The sequence below is a fragment of the Drosophila montana genome, unplaced genomic scaffold (assembly GCF_035044405.1).
Source record: "Drosophila montana isolate Dmon_TW-CO22-7 unplaced genomic scaffold, ASM3504440v1 contig_2081_1, whole genome shotgun sequence".
In the NCBI taxonomy this organism is placed as follows: Eukaryota; Metazoa; Arthropoda; class Insecta; order Diptera; family Drosophilidae; genus Drosophila; species Drosophila montana.
The window spans coordinates 660,169-672,950 of record NW_026996991.1 but is presented as its reverse complement, the minus strand read 5'-3'; the positions used below and the strand labels follow the sequence as shown (position 1 = coordinate 672,950).

Below are 12,782 nucleotides of genomic sequence, written 5' to 3'. Positions count from 1 at the left end.
CCCAAGAGCGTATCAATTTAATTCTCACAAAGATTTTTGAAAATGAGTTTGAGGCCGATCGGATTGTGAACAAAAAAGTTGTATACAAACTTTTTTCGCTAAGTCACCACTGTTGTGGGTGGTATTTTCCAAATTGCTGAAACACGAATTCATTAAGTTCTTATGTAGAGCTTTGAAAATTAGTTTGATGCAAATCGGACAAAACTTAAAGTTTCGCCCAAAAATCTTTGAATCGCACTTTCCACCGAGAAAGCTCTGATTTTTCGAAATAAGTGAAACAAGTCTCAAATAATTTTTTTTTATTTAGATCCTTGGAAATGAATTTGAACGCGAAACGTCACCCACAAAATATTTGACCCCCATTTCCACCAACGAGGAATGCGTTTCTTCGAAAAGTGTGAAACACCTCTAAAATGAATTTGAAGGAAGATCATTGAAAATGAGTTTGAGGCCGATCGAATGGTAAACAAAAAAGTTTCATACAAACGTTTTTCGCGATTTTTCCACATATGCGGGTGGAATTTCTCTCTCTCAACGTGCACATTCATCACATAAGTTAACTACAGTGAAAATTTCAGGGGCTGTGCGTTAATCGCCAATCAGTCAGTAAATAAGTAAGTCAGTCAGTTAGAGATAATAATAATATACCTCCGTATGTATGGGAGAATTACTTGAATTAGGCTTGTAAAAATGGTGTTTTGAAACATATTTGAATATAAGCATACTCAGTTTTATTCAAATTCAAGCCCAAATTTCAACTTGAAAAACCTTGAATCACAAATTCTTAAATTCTGAGTCATCTTTAAATATGAACCGAGCCTTGAATGAAATCAGTTGCCCCAAAAACAGCCGAACCGAAAGCTGGTTAAGTTCAAAATGAAATCTGTTGAAAAAGATATCTCTGCCAATTTTAGATAGAGATCAAATTTATCCCGCAATTCCTCTATGAAAGAATGTACGACATGCAATATTTTAAGTAGAACGGGCAATTAAAAATTATGATTTGGCATTTAAATTTGCTTAGCTTTAAGAAATTGTTTATCTAAAAAATGATGTTTAGTGCATGATATTCGATTTAATGTTGTATAAATATAAATATTAGTCAGGTATAAATCTGTTGAAATACATTCTATCAAAAATAATAATAATAATAATAATGCAATTTAGCTAATTAAAATACATTTGAATTTGTGTAGAAACTCGCCTTCATCAGAGCGACGGATATGTGTTCTTAGCATAGTTGGCAGCCACACAATAGTTGGGCGCTCCAAAGAAAGAGCAAACGCCATTGCTACTGCTTGGATTTGGACCAAATCCACCATAGCAATTTGTATAGTTCTGGCAGGAACGCAGCTCAAGTGGTGCAAAGTTCAGAGCGTAGGCGCCAGGAGGAGCACTGTGCGTCAGATTTGGATACTTGTGCATATTGTTGGGCAGCGGAGCAGGCACAAGCTGTGTCGCCGTGTCCAGAAGAGGGCGGCCGATGCTGACGCTGCGCTCATTGCGACGAAACTTGGCGCGGCGATTCTGAAACCAGACCTAAATGTGGGTGATGCATGGTTCAGCTTCAGACGTAGTCGACAATCTAAATAACCTTAGCTTATTTATTATAATAACTCTTCTAGCTTACCTGTACACGCGCCTCACTCAGATGCACCTTGGTAGCTAGCTCCTCTCTGACAAATGCGTCCGGGTAATGGGTTCGCTCGAACACCTTCTCCAGAGCCGTCAGCTGAGCCGAGCTGAAGGTGGTGCGGTTACGTCGCGGCTTTCTTGAGTGCCCCGAGCTAAGATTGTTGGGGTAATCGACGGCGCCGCTGCCTGCAACGGAAGACAATTATGGAACCATTAAAAAAAATCTTTTACTTTTATTGAGTTACGTGGAAATGGTGCAATTTGGATGGCGATGCACGGCTGCCTCATAAATAATCGATAAGAGCGTAGAATAGTATATGGAATTAATTTGGCAGCCAAGGAATTTTGGTTTTATGGTTGTGAACGCATTAAAGTTTGCATACTAGTTGATCCTTTCGTTGGCTTATTGTCATCGCGGAGGTCATAAACAAATGGCATGGGTCATAAAATATATTTTCAACAACATCGCCGCGCCAGCTGTCTACTAATTTTAGGTGCCCAACCGACGGCAAACAAACGCAACAAATTTACGATCTATTAATTAAACTGAAAGTGTGACATTAAACAGCAATAAGCGGGCATCAACTTTCACTAATTGATTCTCAGTTCAGACGTTGGCTAAGAATTTCGGAAAACGTTCTCAGAAATATTACACATATATATTTGGATAAATACACATACATACACACATATGTAGAAACAACAATTCACAAATTTTCTTTTTTCGAAAAAAAAACTGTTCATTTTCCTCAAACATCTCGTAAACATATTTGAGGACTTTAAATACATTATTTAATTTTCCTTAAAATGTTCTGTCTCTTACTTATTCCATCTATGAAGATACACGACCTACGGAACTATTTGAGCATCACCCATATTTCTCATTGCTTAATCATTTTCATATTAGAACTTTATGGCTTACTTAGTAATATTTTGTGCATTCGACTGAGAATCGCGCTATATATACGTATATATATATACATATGTATGTTAATGATAAATTTGAATTGAAACGAGCTGAGAATTTATGATATTATGCGCACGCATGCAAAAAGCAAATGAATGTACATAGATTCATACATAAATTTATACATTCAGCTAGCATGGATACATACGTATGGATGTATGTATGTGATTTATGTAGGTAGTTGCATCTGGCTGCGCATTTCTGTGTGTGTGTGCGTGTGTGCGTGAGGCGAACTCATGCATGTCATCTAGGTGCCATATGTGGGCGACATTCGCTCATTTATGCCGCCGCCAATTGCACATCCAAATGGATGACAGCGTCATCCTTGTGCATTTTTGCTGCTGCTGTGGTTAAGGCTGAGCTGCCGTTTCATATTTGCCCCCTTTAGCCAGCCAGCGACCCAGCGGGCAGGTTGTCAACATTAAAGGCGCTCCTTCTGATGGCGACATGTCGTCTCCTGGCCTGGTTGTAGTCCGTGTTTCGCTTGTCAGCGGCATAATTTTCTATGAAATATACGCGTCTCATTGTCATTGCTGGCAATGGCAATGCTATCAGAAGCGAACAGCTCTCAATCGCTGGCCAGTCACAACGTCTTTTTTGTCCCCTTTTGGCTGCATTTCCGACGGCAGACAACACTTCAACATTGTCAACATGACAAAACGTAATCAAAGCTGACATGATATTCCCTCAGAGGCCGCATGCCTTTGAACAACCGAAGCGCCCAACAACAGCCCGGCCCAGTGACTATATTTTCCAAGTGGAGCATAAAACAAGCCAGCCCTATCCCAGCCAGTCGCAGTCGCAGTTGCAGTTGCAGTAACAGCCCCTATCCCGCGTGTGCTGTAAATGGTTGAGACCAGAGGCGTGTGTTTATTTTTATCATTGCTCGGATTGTAACATGTGCCAGTCTCAGTTGGACTCCCCTTTCTCTTTGCATTTCCCATGGCCATGCCCTTCTGCGTTTGGCGCACAAATCTGATTGAGGTTTCCCTTTCGATTTCGAGATGCTGTGCTTCGTTTTTTATCTTGCCTTCTTTTTATTTTATTAAGCTACAACTGTTTTTTTTTTATCGCTCGTTGCTCGATTCGCTGGCAATTTAAATTAAACATCTCGTTTTACCCCCTACCTCCCTTGGGACCTCATTGGGCACTGCAGTTGTTCTTATGGAGTGCCTGGCATACTACACACAGTTCGCTGCTGATCTACGATGCAATCCCGCGGACAGCTCCGCTGACAAATTGAGACAAATGGCGTGGGTAAAAGATTTGGTTGGGTTAAAAAAAAAAGATTACACGAAATGTATACCACCCTGAAGCAGACGTGGGGTATGTTAAGATAAAAAACTATAAACTGCCTTCAAAATAAGAAAGAAAAAAAAAAGATCGGAAACCTTTGCAACATTCTTAACAATCAGAAAATTATTTTTAAAAAATCGATGGATATAAAATAATTTGGGGAATTTGTTTTCGAAATTATGGAAGCAAGGGAATATAAAATATAAATTATCTATTTTATTAGCGTTGAAACTAGTTTTGAATGTTTAAATGTTGTACGCAACTCCATTATGAAAATATTTACAGTTTACAATAGTTAGGAGGAAGGGCAATTAATAATTCAAAACTGAAATGCTTCATTAACAATTTAAAATATGTGACAAATTAAGTAAACAAGTAAGCCTTGGTGAGACATATTTATAAATCATGAACTAAATCTTCTATATAGCACTGTCTACTATGTGCTTCAGCTAACTCGAACTTGAACTCTAATTATAATTTAATTATGTGGGCAGACTTACCAAAGTTGTTTGGCAGCTCCATGGTCAATTTGCTCTTGCCAAACGCATCCTGCTTTAGTTCAATGAGATTGTCCACTGAGAAACGATGCATTTTGTCAAGTTCTCTGCGATTTGCAATGTCCTTGTCCTTGGCATAGCCTTCCTGGTGCAGCTTCTGTTCCAGCTCCACAGGTTGTGCTTGTGCGGCATATGCAGCATCCACGGATGGTAAGGTGCGAGCTGCAGACGCTCCGGATCCGGGTGCGGATGCAGTGGACGCCACCGACGGCATTGTCGTTGCGGCATAATAGAAATTGCCGGCATTGCCGACGGGTATGGAATGCAGTTGCTGCTGATAGTTTAACATGGTTGGCAAATTAAATTCAAAACTTGTTAAATCACTTGATCAATCACTGCTTTGGCTAATTGGGCAAATGCTACACCGGTGACAATGATGATGATAATGCTGATGATGATGAGAGCAGAGGAGTGGCTACACAATTCAATTAGGCGTGCGAATTGTGCGAATAAGACCCTTGAAAATTCTTCATTTGTCTGTCTAATTGGCTGCTGATTGAATTAATTTATTTTCTTTTCTTTGCACTGCATCATCGGGGGCATCCTGCCGCGAACTTGGATAATTGGATTAGCACACAACACATAAACGAGTTAATTACAATAATTGTCGCGACGATACTAAACCGTGCCAAAGTCGTGTGCCCACTGAAATTAGCCTCAAGATGCGAGCGGTCTCCTCAATTCCTCGAGATCCATACACACATATGTTTTCACTTTCTTGGCGATGAGCATCTCAAGTATGTTTGCTCTCGTTCTCTCGCACGATCTGCTAATTATAGCCGCCATCTGCCATTGGCTGATCCAACCAGATCAGCGCCTGAATCCGACATTTTGGTGGGCGTTGCTACTGGGAAACTCATATGAAATACGAGGTGAAAAGTAGCAACAAGTTTTGGGGCATTTAAGTAGCAATAAATACCAATTAGTGGGCAGTAGCTGCTGGTACCGCCCGCGGCTCTACAATTGTCCTTGTTGGGCATCTGTTGTTGGTGTAGTTGTTGTTGTTGTCGCTTGTTTGTGTTCCATTTTCGCAGGATGCGTTGCACCATGTTCTTGAATTTCGTGCCCGGCATAAATCTTGGTACCCACAACGTTTGTCATTCTTGTGAACTAATTTCCATAACCACAACATGATGCTAATGTCTCAAGCCATTGCCCAGGCATGTTGCATATGTGGCAGCGAGTGAAACGTAGGCGGAACTGCCAGTTAAGTGCATTATGCGGCTGTTGTCGGGTCTCAATTGCAGTTGACAGAGTTCTGTTTGCCTGAAGGTGCATCTATTTGCTGCATGATAATTGATTTCGATGATATGTGATCAACATTTACAATGCTGTTTATGAGAAGTTTGCCTAGTTTGTTGGGGTTAGAGAGTCAGACGAGGTAGAACCTATTTCCGTTATACAATTCTTGCATTTATAAGCTCGGTTACTTAATCTACGAGCCAGTGATTAACAGTCAGCTCTTTAACATACATTTGCTCATTAGATGCCAGCATGGGGCTGCAAACTACTATCCGAAATTCTAATATTTCTAACATGGCCGCATGGAATTCACTCCTCATACGTTTCGCTTCCCTTAAATTGAGCTGTCACAAAAGTTTATCCAAAGTACTTGACACTCTACTGCGGTAAGCATGGCACCTACTGCCTGCCCACGAAGGCCAGGCTCCAGCTCAAGCTCAGGCTTGCCAAATTATCTCACGTTTTCGTGTGCAAAGTTCTTGAGGAATGTTGCGGTGTGTATTTTTAATAAAACTTCAAAGTTTTGCGCTACTTGCGCTACGCTTTACAATGTCTCTCCGACGTTTTTCTTCAGTTTCAGTTTTGAAATTCTTTGTCACGAAACATTTCTCGCGTGCAACTGAAAGAAGTTGGGCAGGGCAAGGGGTTTTCTCATCCATGTCTTGGCCCAAGTAATACGTCTTACCTGAACACACACACACGCACACCAATAAAAACAAAAACAAACAGACACACACACAAAAAGAGAAATTCTTCTGGCAAGTTAGAAATTTGAGCAGACACTTTTAATGCTGTCAGATAGCAGAAAGTAACTGCACTTGGCATGGGCACAGGTAAGTATGGGTAAGTCGGAATGTTTCAGACAACGGACAGGCATCTCAATAATATAGTGGAATGCTCATGATGTTGAATTATATGGCAAGGGGCAATCATTTATGTATATGGCAAATATGCATAGAAATTTCATTCAAATTTATGCAAAAAGAATTGTGGTTGTCTTGCCCAAAAGTATGCAAGAAGTAGAGTTTTTCTATAATTTACTAAACGAAAATTTCCATTTCTGCTGCCGGCTGATTATTTTGAGAGGCACTTACTATTATTGAATGCACTTTTTGCTTTTGATATAAAAATAACATCAGATAAGTTTGCATTCAAGAAAGGCACATGCTAAACTTCAAGACTTTCTTTTGAAATACCACAAATTAAGAAATTTCTGAAAGTTCAACCCATCTAACATGTAATTATTATTCTTGCGATCAAATACATTTAATTGTGAAAGTTTCCATCAAATTATTCACATTTCACAAGTCGACACATGTTTTAAAATTTTCATAAATACTCCATTATGGCGAGTGGGGCGATGAGGTGTAGTAATAGAGGGGACTGCCACTGGCCATTGTGACCAAAACCACATTGTGGTGTTTTTCGTGTTGTGCGGTTATGGGGCATGCAACATGGCAAAATAAATTGCACTTCACGAACAAACTGCATGTAGAGATGTGTGACAACAGATACGACGACGAGAATCATGCAACACGTTGAGCCCCAAGCAAAATGCTAATTAAAATTCCGCTCAAGAGTGAGCGAGATGACAACAGTGGGTTACCTGGGAACAATACGAGTACCAAAAGCAAAACCAATACCAATACCAATCTCAATATAGCTGCACAACGACATCGATTTGCATAAAATTAAACAAAATGGCACATTTTCAATTTTGGTCACAAGGAATCACAGCAGAAAGGAATTCAAGCGATAAATATTCAATGGCCGTTGACGAACACTGCCTGATGGAGAAGGAGTAGGGGAAGGGGGGAGAAGAAGAAGGCTACAGCCTGTTGCCCATAAATGTCCAAGCGGTGGTTCACAGCTTCAAATGCCAGGGCCTGCACTCATAAATTATGCAAGCGATTTTAAAATTGAACTTTCTGCCCAGTTTTCCCCTCAGCTTTTCTCTGTTCCACATGGACAGATTGGAAAGACTGAGACCAAAAAGGCTTGCTGACCCAACTCAGAAGGCTTCCGAAAATCACGTTATGCGTTTGTATGTGTGTGTGTGTGTCTGTGTGTGTCTGGCTAACCAAATGGACATGTGACCGGTGAAGGGGGGGGAGGGGGTCGGCGACTCTTAACATGCTTTTAAAACTTGCTCCTTCCGTGGGGACTGAAACATTCATGTGCTTTATATACTTGCCCGGCCTATGTCACAATAAAAGTCAAAAAGCTTTTCGTGCCGTAATTAATGTAAATCCCCGCACCCGAAATGCGTGCGTTGCAGCTGCAGGCCGCCAGTGGGCGCCATAGTGTATGCACTTGTAATTGATTTTCTGTTTACGCACTCACAGTATGGCTGATGTCTGTGTGCGTGTACATGTGTGTTTGTGTGTGTGGTATGTCAAACAGCACGCTTCCTGTGTGCTGCTTCCGGTTATTTCTTGTTATTATATTTCATTGCCTTCGTCGTCTCTGTAGCATTCGCATAGCAAAAACAAAAAACTTTTCATTGAAAAGGCGCAGAGCAAGTTTTCTGATATAAATGAGATTGTTACAGATGGGGATGGGATTGTAAAGAGGTGGGGAGGGGGGGAGGGGGTGTAGTGGCTTCTTGGTAGTGGGGCACATGCCAACACTTGTTTTCTGTTAAGTGATTTAGGCAAAAGTTTTTACCCTTCGCTACCCGCTGGCTGCTGTCAGCCAGCGTTTCGTTTTGGCATTCGTGTTTGGCATTTTGGTTAGACGACACGCTCGACATGAAGCATGGTATGAGCGGTATGGGAAATGAGGAATGGAAAACGCTGCGGTGTGTAGCTGCTGGGTGGCGGTTTTTTGAAATATCGGAAATGTTTTACAAAACTTTTGCCAGCTATAACTTGGTTCACTGAATGGCTGCCACATAATCGCCGTCAAGTGAAATACATTTTCTTGACAAACAACATGAACTTCAAAGACCACGTCTCCCGATGGCCTTAGATTACCCCGCGGTAGTCCGCAGTTCCATTTTCAGTTGACGTGCTTGTTGCTGTCTCTTCCGACAAGGAAATTGAAATGCTACGTGTGTGTGCTACATTTACACCTTGCGGGGCGTGGCTTTGCTTATTAATTGTGGCTGCAAATTGATTTAACCGTCAAATTAGAGCTAGTTGCTGTACGTGCCTGGTCTAGTATATAGCTCGCTTAAGTCCTTAAATCTCTTGAGTATCATATTCTATGGTATTGTAAAATAATTGAGCATATTTCTATGTTCATTCGTTTAATTGCTGCATATTTGTTTGTCGATAGTAAAATCAAAATCTCTGCTGCTGTTATTGCCATGTCATTTGTTGATTGCAAATTTCCAATCAATTTGTATCCTGTACTACGTTTTGTTGTACCCAATATTTCTCAAAATGGGCAAAAGGAGTGAGTGTGTGTAGGAGGCAGATAGACACAAAATTTCTACAATCACCTATTTAAAAAAACAAGGTTTCAACTCGGTTTTGAACCCGGAATTCAATTTATATTTTATTTCACTATGAACTGAATCAGGCTAACTGTCCCAAAAACAGCTTATCTGAAACTTGTATCGATCCGTATCTTTTCTAAGATGGTTTGATTAATAAATTAAAACTTTTGAGGATGATACTCCACACCAAAGCAATTGGATATATCAAACCATACTTGGCAAAAGCCCATATTGGGCCATTATCAAGTCTAGCCCGCAAGTTATTTTTTAAAATATCTACGACTTACAATACTTTTAGTAGAACGGGCAGTTGTAAATAAATATTTAATTGTTTCATTATCATCAGATATAACTTTTTCGACCATTGGCATGTGATTACGGGGTATCTGCTAGTAAATTCTTCTCTAGTATATAACTTTTACTTGTTTTTCTTACCGTTTGGTGTCCTTTTCGTCAGCTCAGCTCAGCTCAACTCAGTCAGCTGCATAGTCAGCGCCATTTAAATTTCGCTCACGTTTGCTGGCGAATGAACTGCAGCAAAAGAAATAACGCGAATGAAAATTCAACGGATGCGGATGTGTGGCTCCCAAACCAGGGGCTCTGACTGCCACTAGTTGCTGGTAACTGCAACGATTGCAATCAGATGCAATTAGAGCGCCAATCCCTATCACGGGTAAAGAAAAACATAAAGGCGTCGAAGAAATGATAGTGAATTTGAATTTATAAGAAAAAAGTGAAAGTGATTTTTAGTTTTAGCTCTGCTCAGCGCTATTCGAATTCGGGTCAAGTATTCGGATGAGTGCTTATGGTGAGGGTGAAATATTGCTCACAAACATGAGTGTTGACAAAATGCAATTATTTTAATGTGCAGCATTTCACATGATTAATTTGCCTATTGATGTTAGATTCGAGTGGGCTGACGAGTACTAGAATGCCCATACGATAAGCCTTTTGACTCTGTCCCATAGCCCACTTGTCTGCCAGGCGAACGGCACTGAATCAAAGAACAGGTTTTTGTCATTCTGCTTGATTTATTTTGAGTGTGCAGCACTAAGATCTTTTTCAAAACAAGTATGTTTCGGCATTGTTTGCTTAGATCTTTTCCAGTACACTTCAATCTTAAATGATTTTCAATGTGAATTAAGTGAGTAGAAGTAAAGAATTTATTAAATTAAAATTTGCCTGCGTCAAAATAAGTGCTTTGGAATTGTCTGGATAGCTGTTCATTTCAACACTCAGTTATGTATCGAATTTCCGTCGTATAAGCTGGCATAAAATGACATTTCACCTACACTTCCAATATGAAGTCCTTTCTTAAAGTTATGAAGCCCGGATGAAAGAGAGAGAAATAACCTTGCTATCCTTCTCTCACTCTCTCACGCATTCTCCTACTCACGTCCACTCTCACTCCCCTGCTGTAGGCAGTACCTTTAGTTTATGAAAATCGCAGGGAAGTCATCTTAAAAGAAGGCGTTGCTTTTAAATTTGCGTCTAAGCTTGGCCGGAACAAACGAATTATTTTAATGGTCTGTTCATTCTTGCATTGTGGAGTCGATATGCAAACAATTCAAATCCAGGTGCACTTCAAAGTGCTGCTGCTGTCCGCATTGAAATTGAAATCCCCGATGGTTGAAACTCAAGATATCGACATCGTTATTTTATACCCACTCAATGCAGTGCTAGGTAACCATGCATTTAATGCTGCCCGCAAACTAATGAGTAGGCGTGGCAGCATTACCAAAAATTCCTACTTTAACCAGCTCAGCAGCGCATAAATCAAAATGCAGCAACTTTGTTGTTGCTCGGTTTTCTTCTTATATGGGTGGGAATATTTCATGTGCAGCGCTTAGTGAAAGCCATGCCCACCAAGGATTAGGCCAGGATGATATACGTTCCGCGCGCGTGAGCAGATTCCGCATCCAGCTTTACGCCATAAAGGTAAAGGTATTTCGACTCGCCCCCTTGCCTTTTTATGACAACGCCCGTCAAGCTGTCCTCCATTGCCGTTTCGGCGAGGGCACTCGCTGGCGTTGATTGTGTGACGCCAGTGCCGCATAAAGTCAGCGCCAGGTGGCGCCAATCTCGGTATGAGTGTGTGTGTGTGGGCGTGCATGTATGTATCTGCAGGTGTCTCTACATTAAAAGCCATAAAAGATTCATAAAATGCATTTCGCACGCCGAAACCAAATATGCCGCAACATTCACGACGCCACATCCATAAATACGAGCCCATATAGTACGGTAGCAAGCACCCGTACAGCCCTGAACACAGACATAAATTTTAAAGTTTGTAATGTGCAGGTGTTCATAAAAAGTATTTACGAGCGACGGCTTGTACCGATGTAAGGCGCAGATACTTGTATGCGCGGTTCTTAAGAGGCTTTCCCCTATGATGGCCAGTTGCATGGCAACCCTAATGAAAACGCTAAGAGCACCAAATAGCCTACCTTTCTTAATGCACACGTTAACTGAACTATAATATAAGCTTTGAAAACTTTAATGCGCTAAGAGAAATCGGCAGGGAAAACTTTATCACGTACGCGACATTTGGCAATTGCTGAAAATTGTGCACAAATTATATCAATTTCGAAACGTAATCATTGGATCTTATCAATTTTCTCGGCACCCCACGCCTATCCTGGCACAGACATATCCGGCCAGACGGAGACGTTACAAAATGTGAAAATCAAATATTTATGATACTTTTGAGCAAAATTTCTGGCCTTCGGCAAAAGCAAACTACAAATTTTCTTTTGACGCCATGTCTGTCGTATTTCTTTTTTCGCCCTCCTCCAGCTTGTACGTTGTATCCACGTTTTTGCCTTCGGATTTATGTGCGTGCCTTTTGGAAATTCAATTTAATTTTCAGTTTTTCTAGCACGGGCCATGAGATTTCCAATGCATTGCCGCGAATGCGCACCGGGTCGCGATTGCCTCGCATATTTTTTATGAGTATGATTTGAAATTCGAAGGCCTGCGCATTCAGTCAGTTGTAAATGTTTCCGAGAACTGCGGATTATGCCAAACCTATTACATTTTGATAATACAAACGGCCCAAGCTTAGCAGCTCTACCAAATCTGGTAACTAAAGTACATACATATTTTGAGGTATTAATGTTATACTTGCAATTCTGTGAATTCCAGTAATAATTTCTGCTTTGTAGGTTTTAGGGCTTACGATCACCAATCAGTCAGGACAAACAGTTTCATATATAAAATGAGTGTTTTTTCTTTTTAGAGCGCTGAACTGTTTGTTTACTTATTTTGACATCCGCAGCAGTGCAAATAAGTACATTTGCATATCTAGCTATCTGTTTGCCAGTATTGATTACAAAGATAAGGCAAACGTTATCCAACCAGCTACAAGCCAATTTGACACTCTAAGCCCGATGCATGGAGGCAAAGAAAAGCAACTTCGTCTGACCGCTTCATGTAAAGCATTTGTACATATTATTACAATCGGGCCAGTTTACGGGACATGGTACTCGGATACTTTGGATACACATAGATAAGCCCCAATTGAAGTTGCATTTGCCACTTGAACGATGCACGCATCCAACACCAGCCGCATACCCCTCAAACAAGTGTTGGATGGGAACCACTCAGTGTGCTGGTTGTTGTCCTTGTCGTGCTGTTGGTTTTG

At 40.8% G+C, this 12,782-nt stretch overlaps 1 protein-coding gene across 1 annotated transcript; it reads right to left on the bottom strand.

The window, feature by feature from the left end:
• Positions 1-1,208: 1,208 nt before the first annotated feature.
• Positions 1,209-5,063, bottom strand: LOC135426797 (homeobox protein prophet of Pit-1). Its single transcript, XM_064680090.1, has 3 exons — positions 4,399-5,063; positions 1,631-1,821; positions 1,209-1,539 (listed from the first exon to the last, which is right to left on the bottom strand). Exons 1-3 carry the CDS (start codon positions 4,742-4,744, stop codon positions 1,210-1,212), a joined length of 867 nt encoding a protein of 288 aa, XP_064536160.1. The 5' UTR covers positions 4,745-5,063; the 3' UTR covers position 1,209.
• Between the last annotated feature and the right edge of the window lie 7,719 nt (positions 5,064-12,782).

Excerpts from the sequence above, each read along its gene's own strand:
- LOC135426797 (XM_064680090.1), bottom strand. The coding sequence starts at position 4,744 with ATGTTAAACTATCAGCAGCAACTGCATTCCATACCCGTCGGCAATGCC. Across the intron at positions 1,822-4,398 it reads GGAGCTGCCAAACAACTTTG|GCAGCGGCGCCGTCGATTAC; the intron begins GTAAGTCTGCCC and ends CTTCCGTTGCAG. Across the intron at positions 1,540-1,630 it reads TGAGTGAGGCGCGTGTACAG|GTCTGGTTTCAGAATCGCCG; the intron begins GTAAGCTAGAAG and ends ACCCACATTTAG.